Source organism: Beta vulgaris, chromosome 3 (assembly GCF_026745355.1).
Source record: "Beta vulgaris subsp. vulgaris cultivar EL10 chromosome 3, EL10.2, whole genome shotgun sequence".
Lineage (NCBI taxonomy): Eukaryota > Viridiplantae > Streptophyta > Magnoliopsida > Caryophyllales > Amaranthaceae > Beta > Beta vulgaris.
In genome coordinates, this window is record NC_079204.1 from 6,437,761 (window position 1) to 6,462,447 (window position 24,687).

Sequence of the window (24,687 nt, forward strand, 5' to 3'; positions counted from 1 at the left end):
GGATGTAAACCTCTTAGGAGTAGAAAATTTCTATGTTAAGAAAGCAACTGAGGTAGAATTAGAAAAAAAAACTGACAATAATAATCTCAAACACTATCGATCATATCGTGATATTACTAATTATGAATTATTCTATAATGATCCAAGAGTTGTATTTTACAATGAGCCAGTGAATTGAAGAAAAATTGAATTGTTGTCGACTGAGAATGTGACATTCTCTAGTTCGCTGCAGCAAGAGGGGATTTGAGAGAGGGAAGGAAGAGAGTTCTAGAAAGCATAACAAAAAATTAAATACTAATTCCTCCATCTCATAATATAGTGTCTGTTTCATTTTTTATGGGTCAAATTTTAAAATCTTTGACCGAATATTCTCATTTGTATATATAAAACAGTAAATTGTCTCCCTATTTTTTTTTTCTTTTATTCTTTTTTTTATTTTTTTGTGTCCCCCATATGTTGCTTTATATAATAGAGATTCTTCTTCTTAATTCTTTCTAAGAATCTAGACAAAAGTTCAACAAAATAGAGGGCCCAAAATAATTAGCCCAGCCTAGTTTCCAAGGTTAACGAATTAGACCCAAGAATTGGCTGGGAGCTGCGATAGCCGAAAGAGGGAAGAAAATAAATGATGCTGTTAGATTAGCTGGGGACATTAATTTTTAATTAATCACCATCCTTAATGAATGGGCCGGTGCAGTAATAGCACCTCCATTGTTGGTTGGCCTTGTGCTGCTAACCTTGCTGGTGGGAAATAGTTTGTTTATACTCGTACTTGTGTAAACCTAGCAATTGATCATATATTCGTAGTAAGTGAGCAACAAGTTATAGCCAAGTGATGTTGGCTTCACCTCTAATTCCAAAAATTATGTGATGGAATCTCATCCCTTGTTCCAATTTCTCCCCTTTCTTACAATAGCTTTCATCTTGACTTAATATATATATATAGAGAGTTCGTATTGTATCGGACTCGTCCTACACTATATTCTCGTTGGACGACTTCAGGTAGTATTAATTTTTTTTCAGTTAGTCTTTTTTTTTTTTTCAGTTGGTTTCAATTTTTTTCAGTTAGTCTTAATTTTTTTTCAGTTAGTCTTCATTTTTTTTCAGTTAGTCTAAATGAAAATAAGTTACCTCTAAATGAAAGTAACTTAGGTCTAAATGAAAGTAACTTAGGTCTAACTGAAAGTAACTTAGGTCTAAATGAAAGTAACTTAGGTGTAATTGAAAGTTAACTTAGGTCTAACTGAAAGTAACTTAGGTCTAAATGAAAGTAATTTACCTCTAAATGAAAGTAACTTATGTCTAACTAACAGTAACTTAGGTCTAACTGAAAGTAACTTAGGTCTAACTAACAGTTCTTAGGTTTAAATGAAAGTAACTTACCTGTATATATTTTTGGAAAAAGGCTTTATGTACAGTCAACAACACTTGGTTCAATTGAGTGAGCTGCAGCATGAAGGTCCCAACCAGCCGCCTTCATCATGTTGATCAATGGCTTTGAGAAGTCATGGATAGCTTTGTATACAGCTTCTACCACCGAAATAAACAAATCAGGAGCCAAATCCACAGGGAAAAATCTCTTTTGCTCTCCATAAACTTCTAAATCTCTTGTTGACAATCCCCGAAGCTTTAAATTCTTTTCGAGTTTATCTCGCTTTTGAGTAGCCTCTTCTATCTGATGCTGCAACTGATTTATCTCAGAATCTTGTTCTGAATTTCTGACTGGAACTTTTTTTACCATGACCTCATATGTCTTCAATAAACTTGAATAATGTTGTTCTCCAAATCACCGCAAGCTCGAGTGTTTTCCGTCCTCTGTTCTACCCCGTCCGACGGAACCTATTGAGTCAGACGGTTTGACCCAATAGTTTCACTATATATCTCTATTATATAAGCCAAGAGAGGAGGTGTGGTGTCCTCTTTTGAAGTGACTAAAATACCCTTAATGATCTAATTAATGGAAAGAAAAGAATTACATGGACAAAATATTTATACCTTATAAAAAGAAGATGGCATACATAACGTGTACATGAAAAGTCTGAACATTCACTACCTTTGATATTCTTTAATTTAGTTAAACCAACTCATTATTTTAGTTTTTTATGTTCAATATTCATTCACAAAAAATTAATGTTAACAATCACTCACAACCTTTTTATTTTTTTTTTACATTAGCGAATTAATATATCTAAATTCATCTAACTGTTGAATTTTTCACATTTAAGTTTAATCATAAATAAAGTACGAATGGAGTAACTAATAGAATAACAAATTTTGACATTAACGCACGCATCGCGTGCATATGAAGGCTAGTATATATATATACTAGGTAACAAACTTGATACTGCAATTAACTTATCTGGTAGATTTTTATATTTTAATTTCATAACGGCTATAATAAAGTAATGCATGGGAAATTTTGTGATTTTTATTTCATTTATATGAAATCAGTCCATTTTTGCTTGATCTGCAAAAAGAAGATTAATAGAAAATTAAAATATCTTGACCTACTTTCTACTAATGTATTTACAATACTTGATAACTAAATTATAAGGAGGAAATAAATACTACCTAGGTCAGGAGGTGTTAGCTTAGTTATCTCTAAGCTCATCATAACTTCAGAATTGATTCAACATTATTCAAGTTCAGGAGTTTCGTTCATTACATGAATTTCGTACATTTCATTGTTCAATAATGATGTAGTGAGATAACTACACTAGGTTATTATTTGTTGCAGTTGAGAACAATCTAACACAATCGGTTTAATAATTACTACTTCAAACAGATTTAAGTTGATTTCAGTCCAGTTTAAAACAGTTTTTGGAGCAGTTTATTTCAGTTTAGTTTGTATTCGATTTGTATTTCAATTCAGTTTCAATTAAGTATAACTGTAGTTCATTTTAATGCAGTTGGCTTTGATTATCTCTTTTTTCAGTTGTGAGTCACTTCAGTTCAATTTATTTAGTTCAGCTGGCTATTAATTTGCAATTTACTTTTCAATTTTTAACCAACTTAACAGTTCCACCTTCACTACTTTACCATGGTTCCAACAGTTCGATTATGTAATAGTAAACATGGAAATTGTCTGACTAATATATTCCATTTAGATTTTTGGGGAGATAGAGCCTGTTGTTCCTTAGTTTTAGATGATGACTACATCGCAAACTTCCTAACATATTGGATTGTTTTGATAAACAGTGTTTTAGTTCTGGAGTAGGAACTTTGTTATCTAAGCGAGTTCCAAAGTTGGAATCATGGATGGCGTGACACTTATAATCAACGCAAAGCAATATAAACACAACAACGAGACTTAAACTTTTAAATGATAATTTATAATTCAAGTTCCTATCCGCAGTTCCTCAAGAAACTTCCTGCTATTCCTTCCCCGATGCATTTGCGTTTTACAGTTCCTTCAATGAACTATCTGTTGTTCCTGAGATGGGACGTATGGATCTTCAGAGTTGAAGATTTAAAGGGATGACATGAAGTCTAAGTTCAAAAGTATGTACTTAGGATTTATGTAAGTAATTAACGTTGCTTAATACTAAGGAACTACATGGGATTTAATTAAATACAACAGTGGTTTTAAAAAGTATTTAAATGAGAGTTTTTAGGAAATATTGTTAGTAAATAAAATAGTTTTTATTTTAAATAAAGATCCTTTCTTTGTTACTGAACAAATATAAATGGATTTCTTATTTTTCTCAACTGTTTAAAACCACGTACTGTTAGTGGATTGTCCATTACTTTGCTTGTTCCTCAAGAATTGTGAACGTGGGAAAATAATTCTACGTAGGTTACTGCTTCACGCTAATGGAGGAACAAGTGGAACTTACATGAGAAGACTTCACTATATAAAGAGAAGTCTTCCTCATTGCAATCGACCAACTGAAAACATATTTGTCTACGTTTATATCTTAAGAGTTTTCACAAAAGTCAGTTGCATTCAATAAAAGTTCCAGAGTTCCTTAAGTATTTGAATTCAACATAATTACTAGTGTTTTCACATAATTTGAGTTGTATTTTGGGGACAAGGGTTGAGTGACTCTTGTAACGACTTAGAGTTAAGTTAGTGAGTATAGGCTTCGGAGTAGAAGCAAGAGAGAGGAGAGTCAAGTAATCATAGGGGATTACTATGGGAACTTGAGTTCGAGAGGAACTCGAGTTGTAGAGTGTTATTGTAATAGAGTTATTGCAACAATAAAGTTTTTCAGGTTTTTCATTTCTTGATTAGTGTCAAGAAATTTCCCCAATTTTATATTTCTCTGCCTCTGCCCTCTCGTATCACTGTTCCTTTATAGTTTTATAATTCCGCAATAAACTTTGCCAAAAATTACAAAGTACAATTCACCCCTTCTCTGATACGTGTTCCATTAAAGTATTAGAGCCTACATATATTTCTACTTATTTCTGTATTGTAATCACTTTACGCAAATTATTATACTCCTTCCGTCCCAAAATATAGTTCTCATTTTCATTTTGGGTGTCCCAAAATATAGTTCCCATTTCCATATTTAGTTTTATATTTTTCCGTAATTTGTATAGAAAAACCGTGTCCCATCATTTATTTGCTTCTTGAAATTTGTTTTTTTCTTTGTTCATTCAACCAAAATGTTAGAATTAATGCTCTTTCACCAATTATTCTCCATTCTCTGCAAATAAAAGATGATTTTAGGAGAGAGAATGGAGAATTATTGGTGAAAGAGCATTAATTGTAACATTTTTGTTGAATAAACAAAGGAAAAAACAAAATTCAAGAAGCAAATAAATGATGGGACATGTTTTTTCTAGACAAATTATGGAAAAATGTGGAAACAAATATGAAAATGGAAACAATATTTTGGGACACCTAAAATGAAAATGAGAACTATATTTTGGGACGGAGGGAGTATATTTTGGGACGGGGGAGTATCAAATAGTTAAGACTGGCCGGTATTATTCAGCATAAAACAAACCAAACAAACACTAGTATGAAAAAGTGCTTTTACTACCACTAGTCCACTACTACATTTACATTATTACTATAGGAGCTCTATTTGTGGTGCGTAGAAATTACTAGGAGTTAGTAATTTCTCCACTTCCCCTGTTTCATTTCCACACCATGAAGTATATGGCAATCAAGTCAGAAACCTAAAAAGAAAAATAGCAAAACAAGACTTTAAAGCCATTGCAATTTGCACGAAGCAGCAAAATGGCAAGCTTACTTTATTCAACTTCCCCACCCAAAAGAACACATAAGAGAGAACTCAGAAGTAAGAAAATTTAATGTTGTCACAGCTACCCTCTGTGATTATTCATTAATGCCACCTCCCTTGAGCCAACTATTTTCCATGAAATCTTCCTCTATAAAATCCATCTCCTATTTGAACCCCATTCTTCTCAACATTCCACCATTATAAAAAAAAAAACAATCTTTTCTCTCATTTTTCTTACCCAAATTTCAACCTTTTGTTTCCTTAATTTCCCCCCAAAACCCACAAAATTAAGACATTTAATCATGGAAAATGGAATAGAGAAGCAAGAATATGAAATTGAGAAGATAGAAAATGGAATTGAGAAGAAAGAAAATGGAATTGAGAAGATAGAAGATGGAATTGAGAAGATAAAAGATTTATCAATTAAGGTGAAAATCACCCAAAAAACCCATATTCAACCCAAGAAAAAGTTAGGAAGAAGAGAATGTCAGTTAGTCACATTTGATCTTCCTTACTTGGGTTTTTTCTACAACCAAAAATTGATGATTTACAAGGAAAATGGTAGTGATTTTGAGGATATAGTGAAGAAATTGAAGGATGGTTTAAGTGTAGTGTTGGAAGAATTCTATCAATTAGCTGGAAGATTAGGGAGGGATGATGATGGTGTGTTTAAGGTCATGTATGATGATGATATGGATGGTGCAGAAGTATTAGATGCCATTGTTGATGATAATGATGATAACATCATGGTGAGTGTTGATGATTTGGTTTCAAAAGAAGATATAACTTTGATGAAAGATTTGGTGCCTTATAATGGTGTCCTCAACTTGGAGGGTCTTCAATGTCCCCTATTGGCTATTCAGGTAATTACTTTACTACTAACTAATTAATCGATCATACTTTAGAAACTGATTGTGTAACTTTCTCATACCTTAAATTGATTATTCTTTTTGTTTTAACAAGGTATGTTTTTCTTGTATGTCTTAAGGTTGCATATAAGATATAAGGGTTACGTTATATTAGAGTCTTTAGGATTGCATATAAGATGTGAATTTATGATTTTTTTTTACATCAAACCGATGTAATAAATGATCAATTAATGTAATTTATTCTCATTTTTAGCTTTTTATATACACTTCTTAGGACTGCATATTGCTTTTCCCAATATATAAATACATTGCTTAAATTAGAAATTAGTTGTAATTTTATAACAAAAGTTTGCATTAATCTACTTAATAAATACTCCATCCGTCCCATATTATAGTGCTTCTTTTCTTTTAAGGTGTCCCAAAATATAATTCTTGTTTCCATTTTTTATTCCACACATTTCCATGATTTTCCTAGAAAAATTGTGCCACCATTATTTATTTGCTTCTTGAAAATAGTTTTTTGCTTTGTTTATTCAACCCAAAGGTTGAATGAGTCATGCATTTAATTCTCTTTCACCACTTATAGTCATTCTCTCTCCTAAAATCAGCTTTTCCCCATAACATTTATTTTCAATACACAAACACTCTTTACATTTCTCTTAGATTCTATTTACCTTAATAAACGTGAAAAAATAGAATCAAACACTATAATATGGGACGGAGGGAGTAATAAGTTAATACTTATTTTTTTTCTTTTTAGCTTCTTATATACCGTTCTTAAAACTGTTTTTAACTTTTTTTTTTTTAAAAAAAACAAATAATACTGTATGTTTATTTATGTTGAACATCTACTGATCTACATAGCATTCATTGATTAGTTGGTGAATCGAGTCTCATATTTATGACGCTATATTAATGTATTGACTCTTAACTCTCTTCTGTATAGAGAGTATATTATAAACGGATTAATTAGATATAAATATAAATATAAATATAAATTAATTTGCTTTTATATTTCTAATCTTTGGTTATACACTTATACTATATATACTAAACAAAAACTGTCAATTTAAATGCAAAAGTGGCGAACTGATCGATCTTTTATTGATTGTGAAGTCGACAAATTTAAATGACAAGTCGTAATGAACATTTTTATAATCTTTTTTTAATCAATTTTCTTATATGAGGGATTATAAACCAATTACTATGTGTGGTTTTTTTAGGGGGGAATTAGTAAATTACTATGGGTGGTTGACAACTTGAAAAAAAATTCCAAGTCTGACCCCTTAAATAAATCAAGCTAATAAAATTGTTTCAAAGTCAAGAAAGCATCTACTTGAATATTGAGCCTGAACGTGTAGCTGCGGTCATTGATATCAGTGGGTCCAAATTTACTAATTGGATCTCCCTACTCCGTCCCAATTTAGTTGCTACATTTTGATTTGTCCATATATACAAGTACTATTTTATGTTATAACTTTGACTATCTTTTACTCCATATATACAAGAAAATACAGTGTCATAGTTGGATCTTGTTTGATTTGTCCCAATTTGTATTTTCCAAATATATAATTTTTATAATTTATTCATATATGTAAATCAAGATACTGGTATTTAAATTGCATCTCGTAAACTGTGATAAAACAAATATAGCAACTAAATTGGAATAAAGGGAGTAAAATTTAGCTCTTCATTAGTAAATTTTGGATGTTCTGTCATGTAATGGTTGTAACCTAAGTCACATATGATAGGGTAAATGGGTAATAACCGTAATACTGTACACCTCTAAGTTCAGGTTTCAATAAAATAACTAGTTATTAGGACTGGGCTATTCCGCGGGTAAGAAAAAAATTCATTTATTAATATAATACTGTATGATAATAACACTAAATACAACTTAGCCTACTGATTAGAAATTTAATATATGTACTTGAGGTCTCGGGATCAAACCCTACACTATGCAATTTCCTAGTTTTTTAATTGTACATGGATTACATGAACTAAAACTTCATAGGGAGAGCGCCACGTGACATAGTTTCTTGTTTTCGCACGCCTTTTAATATATTTATATAGATTAAAAACGACCCACTGAAAAGATATAACAATATATTTTCCGAGCAATATTACAAATCCAGTTTGTGTGTGCATAGACAGATATAATTCTCCTCCTAATAGTTAAGATTGTGAGGATTGATTCTTGCGCTCCAAAATTGAGTTTTGTATCTCTTTCCGTAAAAGCATAGTTTTATACGTAACACTTATAAAAAAGAATAAAAGAATTTTAAAATTATGTCAATACTATATAATCAAAAAATGTTTTGCTAAATCTATTTATTTCATGTGACAATAACTTTAATTGTTTTTAGATGGTAAGAGGTGAGACTCGATCCCTTACCTCTAAAATTGGAGATGAAGTTAATACTAGTACTAGACTATTACTTGTGAGGCTATGACTCATTTTTGCATACTTGCATTACATCACAGACTATTTCATACTTCTACGTAGGAGTATGAGTTGTAGTATAAAGTTTTGCAATAGATTTCAAATAGTCTATGTTTGTTTGAACTTTTGTTTGACATTTTGACTAATTGAGTCTCTTCTCAACTTCAACACTTGTCAAAGTATGTCTCCGACTCTCCCCCATACGAGTCTCCACCTAACTTTAACCTAGGAAATTGGTCCCTAGCGTTGTAGCTCATTTAATTTAGAGGCCAGTCTTTTTATTTTCAAGTACAATAGTCAATAGTGAAGACTCAAAGAATGTCCAAGCTATGGATAAAGCTTGAGGTCCTACCCATTAGCTTTCTTTTTAGAGTGTAGAGTTACTGCCTTACTGATACTACTCCGTTTTAAAAAAATAACGTGCACAACAGTAATAACTTCTCCGTTAAACGCGCGCAACAGCACGTATTTAATTTGAAATAAAGGAAGTACTCGTAACTTTTTAAAATAAAAAACGTTAGAATACTAAAAAAAACTAGTCTTACATGCACGCAATGCGTACGATAACATGTGAAGTAGAAAAACCGTCTTTTTTTTTTAATTGAGTAGAATAACCATCTTTACATTTTGTTTTTTCAAAAAATTGATATTTACTTTAAATATCCTATTTTCCCCTTTTTTTTTCATTCAAATGAGAGAGTTAGTTATGTCTCTATTTTTTTTTTCTTTTTCTATTTTTTGGTGTCCCCCATATGTTGCCTTATATAATAGAGATAATTAACGCTATATGATAATTAAATTGTTCTTCTCTCACTTCTTTTGTCCCGAAATATAATCCTCATTTTTCTTTTTTCACGGTAATTTATGCAAATAAAATCGAAAAGAGATAATAAAGATTTTTTGTTTATTTAAATAAATGTCGTATGGGAAAATATGGATTTAGGAGAGAAAATGGAGAATAATTAATGAAAAAGCATTAATCGTAACATTTTGATAGAATAAATAACTAAAAAAAAAAAATTAAAAAAGTAAATAAATAATGGGACACAGTTTTTTCAGATAAATTACGAAAAAATATAGAAATGAAAACGATATTTTGAGACACAAATTGAAAATGAAAACTATATTTGAAATAAAGCGAATACAAAATACTAATAATTTATTGAACGTGAAATGTACCTTAAAAGACGAATATAGTTGAAGCTTACATGATTCATAATCTGACGGCAACAACGACAAACAACCACTCAGCTCCGTGTTTACCATAAATATAATTTTGAACAATCCTTTCTTTAATTACTAGAATAGACTTCCTATCTAACAAGTACTGATCATTAATCTCTTCTGTTATACCAGCTTACCAAGCTTCGTGATGGGCTGGCAATCGGATGTGCTTTTAACCACGCAGTTTTAGATGGGTCCGCCACATGGCACTTCATGAGTTCATGGGCCGAAATTTGCAATGGGGCCCAATCAATCTCTACCCTCCCCTTCCTGGACCGTACCAAAGCCCGCTCCACGCGCGTCAGTGTTAATCTTCCTCACGCGCCACCGCAGCTCGACCTCACCAGCGCGCCAAATCTCCGCGAGAAGCTCTTTCGTTTCTCCGAAACCGCAATCGAGAACATCAAGGCAGCTCACAATACGACACCGCCTAGTAACGGCACAACCGCCGCCACTAACCCGCCGTATTCCACCTTCCAGTCTCTCTCCTCCCATCTATGGAGGTCTGTCACAGCAGCGCGTGGACTCAAACCCGAGGACCCCACCGTCTTCACCATCTTCGCCGACTGCCGGAAAAGGGTGGACCCACCAATGCCTGATAGCTACTTCGGCAACCTGATTCAGGCAATATTCGCCGGAACTTCCGCCGGAATACTGCTCGGAAACTCGCCGGAGTTTACCGCCGGCATGATCAAAGCGGCTATTGGTGCCCACGATGCGGCAGCTATTGAGAAGCGAAACAAAGATTGGGAGGATAAGCCCATCATTTTCCAATACAAAGATGCCGGAATGAACTGCGTGGCTGTCGGAAGCTCGCCACGGTTTAAAGTTTACGACGTCGATTTTGGGTTTGGTACGCCGGAAAGAGTTCGGAGTGGTTCAAATAACCGATTTGATGGGATGATTTATTTGTACCCAGAAAAGGGTGGAGGGAAAGGTATTGATGTGGAGATTAGTTTGGAAGTTAAAGCTATGGATAATTTGGAAACAGATAAAATGTTCTTGATGAATGGTGAGGTTGTTTAATTTGATCGTAGAAATATACATATTGAAGGTAATGTTTTAGATGTTATTGTACAACAAAAATGGTGTTAGGCAAAATAATGGAAAAATTGTTGAGTTTTGCCTAGCTCCATTTTTTTTAGGAACCTTTATAATGGGAGTATTGATTTGGTGTAATAAAGTGTTGTTTTGGAATGGGTTTATGTTCAAAAGGGAAGAAGAAATTATGTATCCTTCAAAGGGTAAGTAAGAAATATATATTTACTTCAAGAATCATATTTATTGAACTTGTATATTACTTATTGTGTTGTGGAGTTTGTATTATAGATTGTTATTCTTTTTGTTCTACTGCACATATATGTTTAAATTTATGTAATAACGGAACTTTGTTGTATTGGTTAAACTTGTGGCTTTGTGTCGTCATTAGACATGGGTTCCAATTTTGTTACGAAATTATATACTTTTATTTGTTTGCTGAAAAAGTTTACCAATAAAATGGTTGTAAGAAGCAATTAAGTTATACAACAAGGGATTGAAATAAATATCATGCAAATATTATGAATGATTAACAATTATAAAAAAAAACACCTCAATCTTGTTGAAGTTTTGGTGGTTTTCTAGCTTCGAGAAAACCCCAATTTATTGGAGGAAAAGAGATCTACTTGAGAAACACAAAAACAAGGGAGGTCTAAGCCTAAGGAATATCAACCATGCAAACAATGCTCTTCTTTTTAACCTGGAGAATCCACAAAACCAAAGATTCCCTCATCCACCAAATCTACTTAAGCAAAATGCAAAAAGGACCCTCTCCAAATGGCAGTAGATAACTCCTCCACAAAGAATAGTTCTTATGCGTTCATAAGTCTTTTCAAGGCTTGTACTTCATTCAAAGAAGGACTTCAGAAACAACTATGTCACAATATCAATTATCAATCTCAGAAAAATATATGTATATGAATTGTTTCTCTCTTAGAACTTTAGAGAAGAAACTAATGTATCTTTTATTGAATGAAATCTCTCTTATTGTATTACAACTTGTATCTTACAATTTCTGAATGAATGATGGTTTACAATTCATTCTGTATTTATACTAACAGAAAGAAGAGAGGGAAAGATACATATTAACAGAAACTAGAGAGAGAGAGAGCTAACAGAATTCTAACAGAATTCTAACTAACTTGCTGAGCTCATAACAAACTTTGCTGAGCTGGATAAGTCACAAGAGTTGGAGCTGCTTCTGTATCAGGTGGCTTTGACTCTTGATGATCTGAGATGCTATATTTAACACCCCCCCTCAAACTAGGCATGGTGTCTATCATGCCAAGTTTGGAAAGCAGATAAGTAAATTGCTGTGAAGGCAATATCTTTGTGAATACATCAGCTAACTGAGAAGTGGTTGGCAAGTATGTGATCTGTAAAAGTCCCTCTAGTACTTTGTCACGAGTAAAATGCACATCGATTTCTATGTGCTTTGTTCTTTCATGGTGCACAGGATTTTTAGCAATATGTATAGAGCTTTGATTGTCACAGTGAAGAGTTACTGGTTTGAGGTTTGAGACTCCCAATTCTTCAAGCAATCTCACTAACCAAGTCACTTCACTTGCTGCTGCAGACATAGCTCTATATTCAGCTTCTGATGAACTTTTAGAAACAATACCTTGCTTCTTTGATTTCCAACTCACTGGTGAATTCCCAAACAACAGTATATAACCTGAAATGGACCTTCTAGAATCCATACAAGCCCCCCAATCTGAATCTGAATAAGCTTGCAAGGTTAGCTTATCAGAACCTTTTAATAAAATACCTTGACCCATGGTAGAAGCAACATACTTCAGAGCATGCACTAAAGCTTCATAGTGAGGAACCCTTGGAGCTTGAAGAAACTGACTTAGATGCTGCACAGTGTAGGCTAAGTCAGGTCTGGTATGTGTTAAGAAATTCAGCTTCCCAACCAAGCACCTATACTGGCTAGGATCTTCATATAAGTCACCCTCTTCTGCTGACAGCTTCAAGTTGATAGGCAAGGGAGTTGCAACTGCCTTAGTAACATTAATTCCAGCAGTAGTAATAAGTTCTTTGGTGAACTTTTTCTGAGTGAGACAAACTCCAGACTCCATATAACCAATCTCAATTCCCAAAAAGAAGCTAAGCTTACCCAAATCCTTAATGCTGAAGACTTTATCTAGATGAGATTTAATGTCTTTGATAGCATTCAAATCATCACCAGTGATGATAATATCATCTACATACACTGCCAAGATAGTAATGTGCCCTGATGTTTGTTTAAGAAACAAGGAATAGTCATTTTTAGACTGTTTGAAACCCTTGTGTAGAAGCTCCCCCACAAGCTTGGCAAACCATTGCCTACTAGCTTGTTTAAGGCCATAGAGGGATTTGACAAGCTTGCAAACTTTATGCTGAGGATTAGGCATACCTTCAGGAACATGCATATACACTTCTTCATTTAAATCTCCATGTAAAAATGCATTGTTTACATCTAATTGGAACAATGACCAGTGCTTGCTAGCAGCCAAAGCAATCAAACACCTAACAGTAGTCATCTTAATGACAGGAGAGAAGGTTTCATCATAGTCAATGCCCCATTTCTGATTGTAACCCTTTGCCACTAGTCGAGCTTTGAACCTTTCAATGCTACCATCTGCTTTATGTTTAATTTTATAAACCCATTTGGAGCCTATAGGCTTTTTAGAAGGAGGAAGATCAACAAGCACCCAGGTATTGTTTTGTTGTAAAGCTGTAATTTCTTTGTTCATGGCTTCTATCCACCTAGGATCAGATGCAGCTTCTGAGTAGGTAACAGGTTCAAGATCTTGCTCTACTGAAGATATGAGAGCTATATGAGAGGAAGGTAGGGAAGAAAAAGGTAGAAGAGTGGCAGCATTACAAATGTAATCAGAAAGATGAGAAGGAGGAGTAATGTGTCTAGTACTTCTTCTGAGAGGTAGAGAGCTAAGATCAAGAAGTTCAGTAGAAGTATCTGAAGGTTCATAAATAGAATTATAAATAGGAGCAGTAGAATTATAATTAGGATCAGAAGGAGTGTTTATAGAAGGAGAGAGAGGTGGAGTAGGTGGTGAAGAAGAAGAAAGAGGAGTGGGAGGAGAAGTGTTATCATTATGAGGAGGAAATTGAAAGATATCTGGGATATCATCAAAGATGGGAGGAGTGAAATTAGTGGTGATAGGTAAAAAGAATTGAAATGGGGAAGAAGAAGAGGAAGTGTAATGAAAAGGAAAATGTTGTTCATGAAATACAACATCCCTTGAAATGGTAATTTGAAAAGTGTCTAAATTGAGGACTTTGTAACCTTTTTGACCTGAGGGGTATCCAAGAAAAACATGAGGTACTGCTCTAGGATGAAACTTGGCTCTGTTGTGTTTAGGAGTAGAAACAAAACACAAACACCCAAAAACCCTCAAGTAGTCAAGTTTAGGAACATCACCAAAGAGCTTTTGATATGGACTGATATTAGACAGAACAGGTAGAGGCATTCTGTTTAACAAATGAATAGCACATAACACACATTCTCCCCAATATTTAGCAGGAAGTTTAGCTTGAAGAAATAAAGCTCTAGACACCTCTAAGATGTGTCTATGTTTCCTTTCAACAACTCCATTTTGTTGAGGGGTATCTGCACAACTCTTTTGATTTATGATACCTTTGTTCAAGTAAAATTGCTTCAAGAAACCTTCACATAACTCTGGTGCATTATCTGTTCTAATAAACTGCACAACAGCTTGGAAATGTGTCTCAGAATATTTCACAAATTGAGGAATAAGAGTAATAACATCTGATTTGTTGTGAATCAAAAACACCCATGTCATTCTAGTATAGTCATCAACTATAGTAAGAAAGAACTTACAACCATTATTAGTAGGAACTCTATAAGCTCCCCAAACATCAACATGTAACAATTGAAATGCAGCAGTAGTCTTGATAGTACTAGAAGGAAAACATACTCTTGTCTGTTTAGAAGCAGGACAAATTTGACATAGACAATCTAGAGTAGTTTTACTATCAAACATAGGAAGAATGTGATGTAATTGTCCAGCAGGTAAGTGCCCCATTCTTAGATGCCAGAGTTTTGTCTTATTTTCACTATTTACAACATTCATTAAGGCTGTAGATGACCTTGAAGTGGTAGGAATCAGTGAAGCTTCCAAGTAGTATAATCCATGTTGAAGATTACCAAGAAGCTGTGGCCTCATTGAAGGGCACTGTATATAGCAAGCATCATGAGTAAAAACAGCAGAACATTGTAGATCCTTGCAAAGTCTAGGAATAGACACAAGATTGAACTTGAATTCTGGCACATATAACACATGTAATAACTCAACACCATTTTTCATCTTTATATTCCCTGTATGAGTGACTTTTACCTTACTACCATTTGGAATAGTAATAAATTTCTCAACAGATGTAGCTTCATAGGATGTAAACAAAGAAATATCATAACACATGTGATCACTTGCTCCACTATCAACAATCCAAGCTTTATCAGAGAAAGATATAAAGCAATATGTACCTGCTACATGAGCTGAATGTGTGGGCTGTTCCTCTATTGAATTTGTTTTGTGCTGATTCATCATTTGCACAAACATTTCATATTGTTCTTGTGTATATGATGCATTATTCTTCATGCCATCTCCATCTTCTTCATTAAATGCTGTAGCAGCCTTTTTCTTGAAATATGAATCTGGATAACCAACAATCTTGTAACAGTTTTGTTTTGTATGACCATTCATGTGACAATGATCACAGTACAGATTGCTCCACCTTCTTGTATTATTCCCATAATTCTGCCTTTCATTATTTGAATTATAGGAATTATAGCTCCTGTTCCTGTCTCCTTGATCTCCAAATCTTCTTTTAGACACAGCAAAAGCCATGGTCTCATCAGAACTACTATGATGACTAGACAACTGTCTATGTCTTTCTTCTTGTGTCAACAGCCTATAAGCTTGAGATATTGTAGGTAATGGAGACATCATCAAGATACTGCCTCTTATTACCTCATATCCATCATGTAACTTCATCATGAAATCAATAAGCCTCTTATCTTGCTGAGATTTCAGTAGCTTTCTTGTTATTGTACATGTACAGTTTTTGCACTCACAAGTAGGTATAGGATCTATGGAATCTAATTGATCCCATAACATTTTTATTTTAGTGTAATAAGTGGAAATATCATCATTTCCTTGCTTAATATCACTCAAAGATTGCTTTAATGAATAAAGCTGAGTACCAGATGATTGTCCATATCTTTCTTCCAGATTATTCCAAATTTCATGTGCACTTTCAAAATATAGAACACTTCTTGCTATATTCTGATCCAAGACTCCTAATAACCATGAAATTAACATATTATTGCATCTCTCCCAAGCATTGAACAACGGATCATTGACAGGAGGTTTAGTGATTGATCCATTTACAAAGCCTAATTTGTTTTTAGCAGACAAACTGATTAACATTGATCTTTTCCAATCACTATAAGATCTTCCATCAAATTGAAGAGATATTAACTTCATTCCTGGATTATCTGAGGGATGTATGTAGTAAGGAGAAACAGGATTTTGTATATTTTCAGTTGTGGAAGTAGAAGAAGGATCGTTTTGAGTCACCATTTTAATGAATTTCTAAAGAAACTGGAGAATTTGAGAAGTAGAAGAGAGATTTTGAAGAATCAGAATGAATTATGAACACTGTAAGAATTTTAATCAACTAATTTCTGACCTGAATATCGCATCAAGAACACATTAGGAATTTGCAGCGGATTTCATAGGAATGTAGAAAAAACAGAAGATCAGAATGATCTTATTTCCAGAATCATTAACTGGTGCTCTGATACCATGTCACAATATCAATTATCAATCTCAGAAAAATATATGTATATGAATTGTTTCTCTCTTAGAACTTTAGAGAAGAAACTAATGTATCTTTTATTGAATGAAATCTCTCTTATTGTATTACAACTTGTATCTTACAATTTCTGAATGAATGATGGTTTACAATTCATTCTGTATTTATACTAACAGAAAGAAGAGAGGGAAAGATACATATTAACAGAAACTAGAGAGAGAGAGAGCTAACAGAATTCTAACAGAATTCTAACTAACTTGCTGAGCTCATAACAAACTTTGCTGAGCTGGATAAGTCACAAGAGTTGGAGCTGCTTCTGTATCAGGTGGCTTTGACTCTTGATGATCTGAGATGCTATATTTAACAAACTAGGCAACGGGAAAAATATCAGGCTGGATACTGATAGATGAACTCATATAAGAAATATCAAGCCAATAAAAGATGAAGATTATCCCTCGAGAAATGGTGTATTGGTTGTAGAAGATTTGATAAATGAACATAAAGAATGGAAAGCAAGCACTATTTGAAACATCTTCTCAAAGAAGGACGCGAGGGAGATTCTCTCAATGCACATACCAAGAGAGGATGTGGAGGATGAAATAGAGTGGAGCTTCACCAAATCAAGGAATTATTCAGTAAAACAGGTTATTGGCTCCTAAACAATAGGAAGGATAACTGTGATTGATTCAGAGTTCTGGAAAGCATTAGAACTCAAATATTTTCCCGAAGTCGAAACACTTCTTATGGAATATCATGGTTAATGCATTGCCTAAGACGATAACCTTGGAAAAGAAAGATCGCCAACATAACCGAAAATTGCAAATTCTGTGATACTCAGAAAGAAAGCATCTCCCACTTCGTGATTGTCAAGCGACAAAGCGCGTCTGGAGTACAACAATGGAAATCACTACTGAATACACGGAGAATCTACGAATCCAAGATCAGATTAGAAATTTTCTAAATCTGTTCAGGAAAAAGAAAGAAAAGGAAGAAAGAGAAATGAGGAGAAATTTTATGTCAACAATGTGGGGAATCTGGCTCCATAGGAACAAAATAATCTTCAAAGCTACAAAGTTGGATCCTTACAGAATCATAGAACTCTCTAAAAAAAATTGTCGAAGGTACGAAAAAAGTGTTAAAAGAATAAGAGACAAACGCAAAATGGACAAACAATTTTATCAAGAAGAAATAGAAGCATCAACCAAATGGATGATAGGCACAAAAAACTTTGAGACACCACGCACAAATACTGGTAGTAGATGGAGCTTGGAAGCAGGAAACGAAAAGCATCACACAAGGAGCAAGGGACGAGAAAGCCTCCAGGATTTTTGCAAGCTCAGCCTTACAAACAGAGGCTTATACAATATTACAAGCAATGAAAGACATGCAATGGCGATGTTCTGACCTAATGATCAAAACTGACAACCTGAAAGTAATTCGAGCTCTACCGAATAACGGCCCAACAAATAAAATATAGACTCAATAATCAGAGAGATAAAAAGTATAGCTAGTAGTTTTCATTTCTTTTCATGCATTAAAGTTAAAAGAGAGGAAGTCAAACTAGCCTCTAACCTAGCCCAAAAAGCTAGAAAAGGCTAACTACTACTACTCTTAACATTTTATTTTACCCATTGTAAAAAAAAAAACTAATAACGGTACAATGCGTGTAGGATGTGGCTGTTTAAGGTCCTTGTGTGACAGTGAATCTAGTAATGAGAATGAATATTCTCTCCGTCTCAAAATATAGTTCTATTTCACTTTTTTCACGGTAATTTATGCAAGTAAAATTTAAGAGGGCTAGTAAAAAATTTGTTTATTTAAATAAATGTTGTACGAAAAAAGATGATTTTAGGAGAGAGAATGGAGAATGATTGGTGAAAGAGTATTAATTGTAACATTTTGGTTGAATAAACAAAGGAAAAAAATAAAATTCAAGAAGCAAATAAATGATGGGACACAATTTTTCTAGACAAATTACGAAAAAATGTAGAACTAGATATAAAAATAGAAACTATATTTTGAAATACCCAAAATAAAATTGAGATATAGAAACTATATTTTGAAACGCAGGAATAAAATTCTACACAATTCTCTCCTTTTTTGGAAAGGATATCCATGGACTATGCAGTTATGCATTAGCATCTGATACGATCGCACTAGTCTACGACAAGCGACCCACCACCCACCTGATTTATTTTTTATTCACATATATTACATACTGTAAACACAAATTTTAAATGTCTGCAAAATGGAATCAAAATATGTGAACAAATGATAATTTTATTAATGTAAAATTATGAGTACGATCTCTAAATTAAATATCCACTGATTCGATCTCCACGAATGATTTGATTCTTCTTGAATGAGGGCCTCCGGCTTGATCTCCTTCAAGTATGTTTTTTAGAATAGAACGGCTTTGATGCTTATTGTTCTTCTTCTAAATTGGATGATTTGATTTGATTTGAATGCGTGGAGTAGGAGAGTTTCTGAACTCTGGAGCAGCTTTCTCTCTCTTTTTTAGTCTTCTCCTCTTTTTTTATTCCTCTGACAAATGAGGAGGAGCTCTCTATTTATAGAGTTAGGAGAACCCTAGGGTTTCCACTTGACCTGCCTCTTGGGCCTCACAGACATGATAGTCCAACTTTCATTTAATGAGTCCAAAACTCAATAATAAATGATTTAATTAAAAAATAGGCCACGTTTAATGGTGAACCCAAATTAATTAATTTAGAAGATCATTTATTAATACAAGTCAACATTTGACTTTAATGTGTGACATGGCATATAATAACAATTTTATGCCTACAAATTGCCCCCTCGAGACTATATCACATACACGATTTTGAGTGTTTTGAGTGTGATTAAGTCTCGAAATTTTTTAACATACAACCCCATCACCTAAAACAAAGCGCGCCAATTTTTGTTGTTTGACTTTCCTTTAAGTTAACCAACTCATGATCTAATTTGGCTTGCAACAACCGAAGCCCACAAGTATTTTTAGCCAACTTTCTTCTTTCTCTTTTTTTTTTATTACTGCTTCATGCTTCATAGAAATAGGGTCATGAAATCCAGGATCTTCTTGTTACACCAAACACTCGGAACCATAAAGGAAGAAGATAAGATTACTTTCCATCTCTTTCGGTTTAGGATAAGTAAATCTTCAGAATTTTATCCAACTCAAAAATTTATTCCCTGAACAATTGTTTATCTTCCAGTTTTAACTGAACTATAGGTCGAAGAAGATAAAATTTTTCAATCTAAAAATCAATCTAAATCCCTTACGTTTTAGGATAGACAAATTTATAGATTTTTTTTTTTATCCAACTCAAACACTTCTTCCCACACTATATATATACACCTTTGACGCCACAAATCTCACTCCATCATCAAAGCAAGACGCGACCTTCTACCGACGCGGAGGACCCGAAACCGACACCGAGCATAAGTCGAAGCCATACACACTGCCACCACTATACTGCACTGCCCCGAGGCCTTTGCGTTTCCGAGTCGTGGTCTCGCCAGCACTACCACATCCGCATTGCACTGCCCCCTGGCCCTGCGTTTCCGAAGACGTGATCTCGCCACCATATCAGTACTACCACAACTACATTGCACTGCCCCGAGGCCCTGTGTTCCCGAGCCGTGGTCTCGCCAGCACTACCACATCCGCATTGCACTGCCCCGAGGCCTTGTGTATTTTGTGACAGGATTATACAACGTTTGAAGGTTTGATTTTTATTCTCTACTTGCTTATATCTTTCTTCTTCTGTAAGCTTGGCAAGCACACTGTTGTTCTCCTCTTTTGGCATATCAAATTCATCCAGAAATATGAATAGAAGGTTTTGTGAGGTTTCGTGAATGGAGGAGAGAGAAAAATATGAGATTTGAAAGTTTATGCTTTTTCCCGCCAAAATAAAGCCATATAACTTCATGTCATGGAATTCATGATACATGAGTTACTGCTCACGTTTTGTTTTTTTTTTTTTTTTTTTTTTTTTTTTTTTTTTTTTTTTTTACAAATCAACCTTGCAGTTTTACACTACTTTTTCTTTTTTTTATATTTTTCTTCTTGTTTTTTTTTTTTTTTTTTTTTTTTTTTTTTTTAACTTTTTCTTATATACATACATATTATGTACATTTTGACTTTACTTCCTTTTTAATTTTTCAGGAACAATATGGTGCGATTTGAATCCGTCAAGGCATCTACTGGAGATCATATGGAGACTGTTGACGATGCAAACGATGAACTTAAACCCAATTACGTCCATATAGCCCCATGATCGGACCTTTTGCGAAGGATTGGGTAGTATTACATTACCCTCCCAGCCTGAAATATTGGTGGAAAGACATTTGTGAAGGCAAACCATCTGCCCAGAGACCCTCCAAACCAGTTCTTCTCGCCTCCATCATCATATCATGCACTGAGATCAAACCACTGCCTACACTTCATGAACGCATTTCACAAAAAGAGGCTAGGTGGAGTCCGAATATGCACATTGGAGTCGAGTTCAGGCACATCCCCTGCTATTGGGAGTGGTTAGAAGACATCTTGCGCCATTTCAGAAGTGCCCTTTCCCGTATCCATCTACTCGATGCTGTCTATGCTCCATGTTCATTTATAAGTGGACATTCAGTTATGCAAACTTTCTGCGAATCATGGGTCCTCTAACAACACTGTACTTCTTTCGGAGGGAGAGATGTCTATCAGCTTGTGGGACATTCATGTCCTTGGTGGTTTGCCCATCTCTGGTCTTCTTTATGACGAGGTGATCCCTGCCAAAGTGTTTGAAGAACCAAAGCGGAGCATGATCTACGTCTTCCCCACAGTTGTACATACTTGTTTAAAGCTTTTCGCCACTTAACAACAAAATCTAACAGGTCAGGTGTCACTTTTGAAGAATGGTGTCGTTTTGGTTCCGTGACTCTCCCAAGTACTCAGCACCACCCAAAAGCACACGAAAAAAGGCAATTTACCCGTATATGCCAAAGATTTTTCAGCATTTGGGAACCCTCAGCCATGGGGCGACACTACTCATGGAGCGCTTCTTGACCTAGACATTCCGGAGGCTCATCGTCGTGAAACCTATCTCGCAGCTTTCCTTTCATGCTGGATTTGCTCTTTTGCCCTTCCTTTAAAGAATCAGGGTCATATTCGTCCTGGGTTTTCAAACCTGCATCATACCTTGCAAGCGGTCGTGAAATTTCCTTAGCTATTCCTGTCCTTGCGAGCATTTATAGAGGCATGGGAGAGCTTTGTATTTCCTCTTCACCAGGCAAACATCCGGGTTCATTTCCTGCGCATTTTGTATATGCTTGGATCGCCAGCTACTTTCCAAGCCATCGCTCAACCGCACATGTTTCAGTTGGTGCCCGTATGATTAATTTTCACGGTCATGAAGCGCCTTATCTTTCAATAGCTCAGAAGCAAGGTCTCTTATCCGATCGAACAAGTCAATTTCTTGGCTTGCTACTTTTGTGAACAGAAGCAGGGATGAAGATTTCATTGATGATAACATGCAATCCCGTCAGACCGCTGGACTATTCCTTAGTATGAGATCTAGCTTTGTAACCTTGAGGCATGATAATTGCTTCGTGATTCAGCAGTACAACCCTCATAGGTTTAGTCGACAATTTGGTTTTTACCAAGATTTGCCTGGCGAGCTGGAGATCCAAAGATTTCCCAGACAGGATCGCTTATTTAGCCTATTCAGCACGAGTGTTCTCCTTGGGACCAACTCCTCTTTCCTGATACCTGGTCGTTGTACTAGCATCCAAGCTCGGACTACCCCTGCCTTTGTATCTTGGTGGAAATCGGTCTATTCACTAACTTATTCGTTGCGCCCTTCGAGTCCTCCAGATGTCTCTAAAACTCGTGGCCAGAGTAAGTTAAGAAAAAGAAAGGTGAATGATTCTCCTAGTTCACCAAAGGAGAAAGCTGCCAAGATTCTCATCGAGCCTGAAGAGAAAGCAAGCTGAAGGTCAAGCTAACAGTCATTGTGTACCTCCCCTTCCGCGTGAAGTTGTTGCAAAAGGTGGTAAAGACGAGAAATCGGTTTTTGACACATCTTCGGTAATGGCTATGATGAGGAATCAGATCATGAGGAAACACAGTAAGTTGCTTAATGTTCTACCTCATTCTCCTTTTTCTTTTGTTTTTGATTCTTACATCCTACTCTTTCTTTGTGTATTTAGGATGACCAGAGTGAAATGGACATTGCTGAGGAGCTTCGAGCCTGCAACAATACATTCGCTTCTCCGGATCAAGAGTTGATTGAGCCTCCATGATCCTGTCATAGTCCAAACTGCCGCCTGCATTTTGATGCGTGATTCTAGCGACATTGTTGATGTCCCTACTGTTTCTGCTAAGACGCCCTTCAAAATGTTCGAGATGTGATCTTACGAGCAGACGACATGCTGCGAGCTATATGGTCGATTCCATTAAGAAGAAGCTATTAGAAACCCCTCTGGATGAAATTCACGACTTAAAGAAGGAATGTGAAGAACTTTTCCAGTATATTACAAGCAAAGGTATCGATATTTCCTTCTTACAAGGGCTTGCTGAAAAGTACATAGAGTGTGGCTTGAGATTTCGTTCTCAACAAAAGGCGCATGCAGAGAAACCTGCTTTGAGCGTGCTTGAGCAACAACTTTTGACAGCAGAATCAGACTTGAGTAGTGCTGTGAGTCGTCGCCAAAAGGAAGAAGAACGAGTTCGGACACTTGAAGGAGAGATGAAAGACATCCACCAAAACCAAACTCGATTGAAGGCAGAACTCGCAGAGCTGACCATCAAGGAGAACAATCTTGTGATAGTCATTGCAGATTCAAACACCTTCTTGAGGAGCCGCAACAACAGTGAAAGTCTTGACAAAATCACATACTTCTCTTGAAGAACGAGTTGTCGATGTCAAGCGAGTGGAGACTGAGCTATCGGCAACAAAGGAGTGTCTTGATGAGGTCCATGAGGCGTTGAAGACCTGCATGGGAACCTAGATCACTCTTTTCTTCCACTCCTTTTTTTGTTAGTTTTGATTTATGAGACTAGTGAATTGTCTTAGTTTGTTATTCCATTTCTTTTGTGAAATAGAACACATGACCATTTGACTTAGTAATAAAGAATACTTGCAATACACGTTTGATTCTCTTATAAGACAAATGTCTGAATGTTTATGTTTTATTTATTTTTTTAAACCGTTCACAGTTTATACTCTTGCGGGCCAGGAGTATTACATTTTTTATTTGGTTTTCGCCGTTCACAGTTTATACTCTTGCGGGCCAGGAGTATTACATTTTTCATTTTGGTTTTCGCCGTTCACAGTTTATACTCTTGCGGGCCAGGAGTATTACAATGAAGGGTATTTTTTTTTTTTTTTTTTTTTTGGTGGGGCTGGACTTGAAGTATAATGACTTCTTCAAGCTGCCTACGTACCTGTGAAGAAGAGGAATTCACTCCACAAGTTCAAGCCAACATAGTTCGTATAACACTAATTTTTTTTGTGTTTATTATATGAATATGCAGTTTATACTCTTGCTTAGGAGTGTACATGGTGAAAGACTTCAAGGATAGTAACGCTTCAAGAACTTCCCGTTGATAGGGCCTATGCGCAATCCATCAGCATCAACAATCTTGTAAGCTCCATTTGTGTATACTTCCTGAACCACATACGGGCCATCCCATTTTGAGTCGAACTTGCTCCCTGTTTTGCGAGAGACAATGATGGGCCTCTTCACGGCAAGGACCATATCTCCAACTTGAAAAGAACGTACTCGCACCTTCTTATTGAATGCACGTGTCAGACGGGCTTGGTAGCATCCAACTCTGTTGTGCTTCAAGTCTTTTTTCATCAAGTGCTTCTAATTCTGCCAGCCGAATCTTAGCATTTTCTTCCGTCGTAAGATTTTCTTGAATGGCTATCCTCAATGATGGGACTTGTATTTCCAATGGCAATACTGACTCTACTCCATACACGAGTGCATAGGGTGTTGATTGAGTTGGTGTTTTATACGTAGTACGATATGCCCACAATGCTTCACCAAGCTTCTCATGCCAATCTCGCTTATGCTTCGATACAAC

At 35.2% G+C, this 24,687-nt stretch overlaps 2 protein-coding genes across 2 annotated transcripts; one reads left to right on the top strand and one right to left on the bottom strand.

The window, feature by feature from the left end:
• Nucleotides 1–1,408: 1,408 nt before the first annotated feature.
• LOC104888607 (uncharacterized) lies at nt 1,409–1,741 on the bottom strand. Its single transcript, XM_010673631.1, has one exon. It carries the CDS (start codon nt 1,739–1,741, stop codon nt 1,409–1,411), a length of 333 nt encoding a protein of 110 aa, XP_010671933.1.
• A 3,222-nt stretch (nt 1,742–4,963) lies between these two features.
• LOC104888398 (BAHD acyltransferase DCR) lies at nt 4,964–11,035 on the top strand. Its single transcript, XM_010673357.4, has 2 exons — nt 4,964–6,058; nt 9,864–11,035. The coding sequence occupies exons 1-2, from the start codon at nt 5,498–5,500 to the stop codon at nt 10,755–10,757; spliced, it is 1,455 nt and encodes a 484-aa protein (XP_010671659.1). The 5' UTR covers nt 4,964–5,497; the 3' UTR covers nt 10,758–11,035.
• Nucleotides 11,036–24,687: the final 13,652 nt, after the last annotated feature.

What these genes read in the sequence shown, in the direction of transcription:
- LOC104888607 (XM_010673631.1), bottom strand. Translation starts at nt 1,741, where the DNA reads ATGGTAAAAAAAGTTCCAGTCAGAAATTCAGAACAAGATTCTGAGATA.
- LOC104888398 (XM_010673357.4), top strand. Translation starts at nt 5,498, where the DNA reads ATGGAAAATGGAATAGAGAAGCAAGAATATGAAATTGAGAAGATAGAA. An exon ending in GTCCCCTATTGGCTATTCAG is followed by an intron (nt 6,059 to 9,863) that starts GTAATTACTTTA and finishes CTGTTATACCAG; the next exon opens with CTTACCAAGCTTCGTGATGG.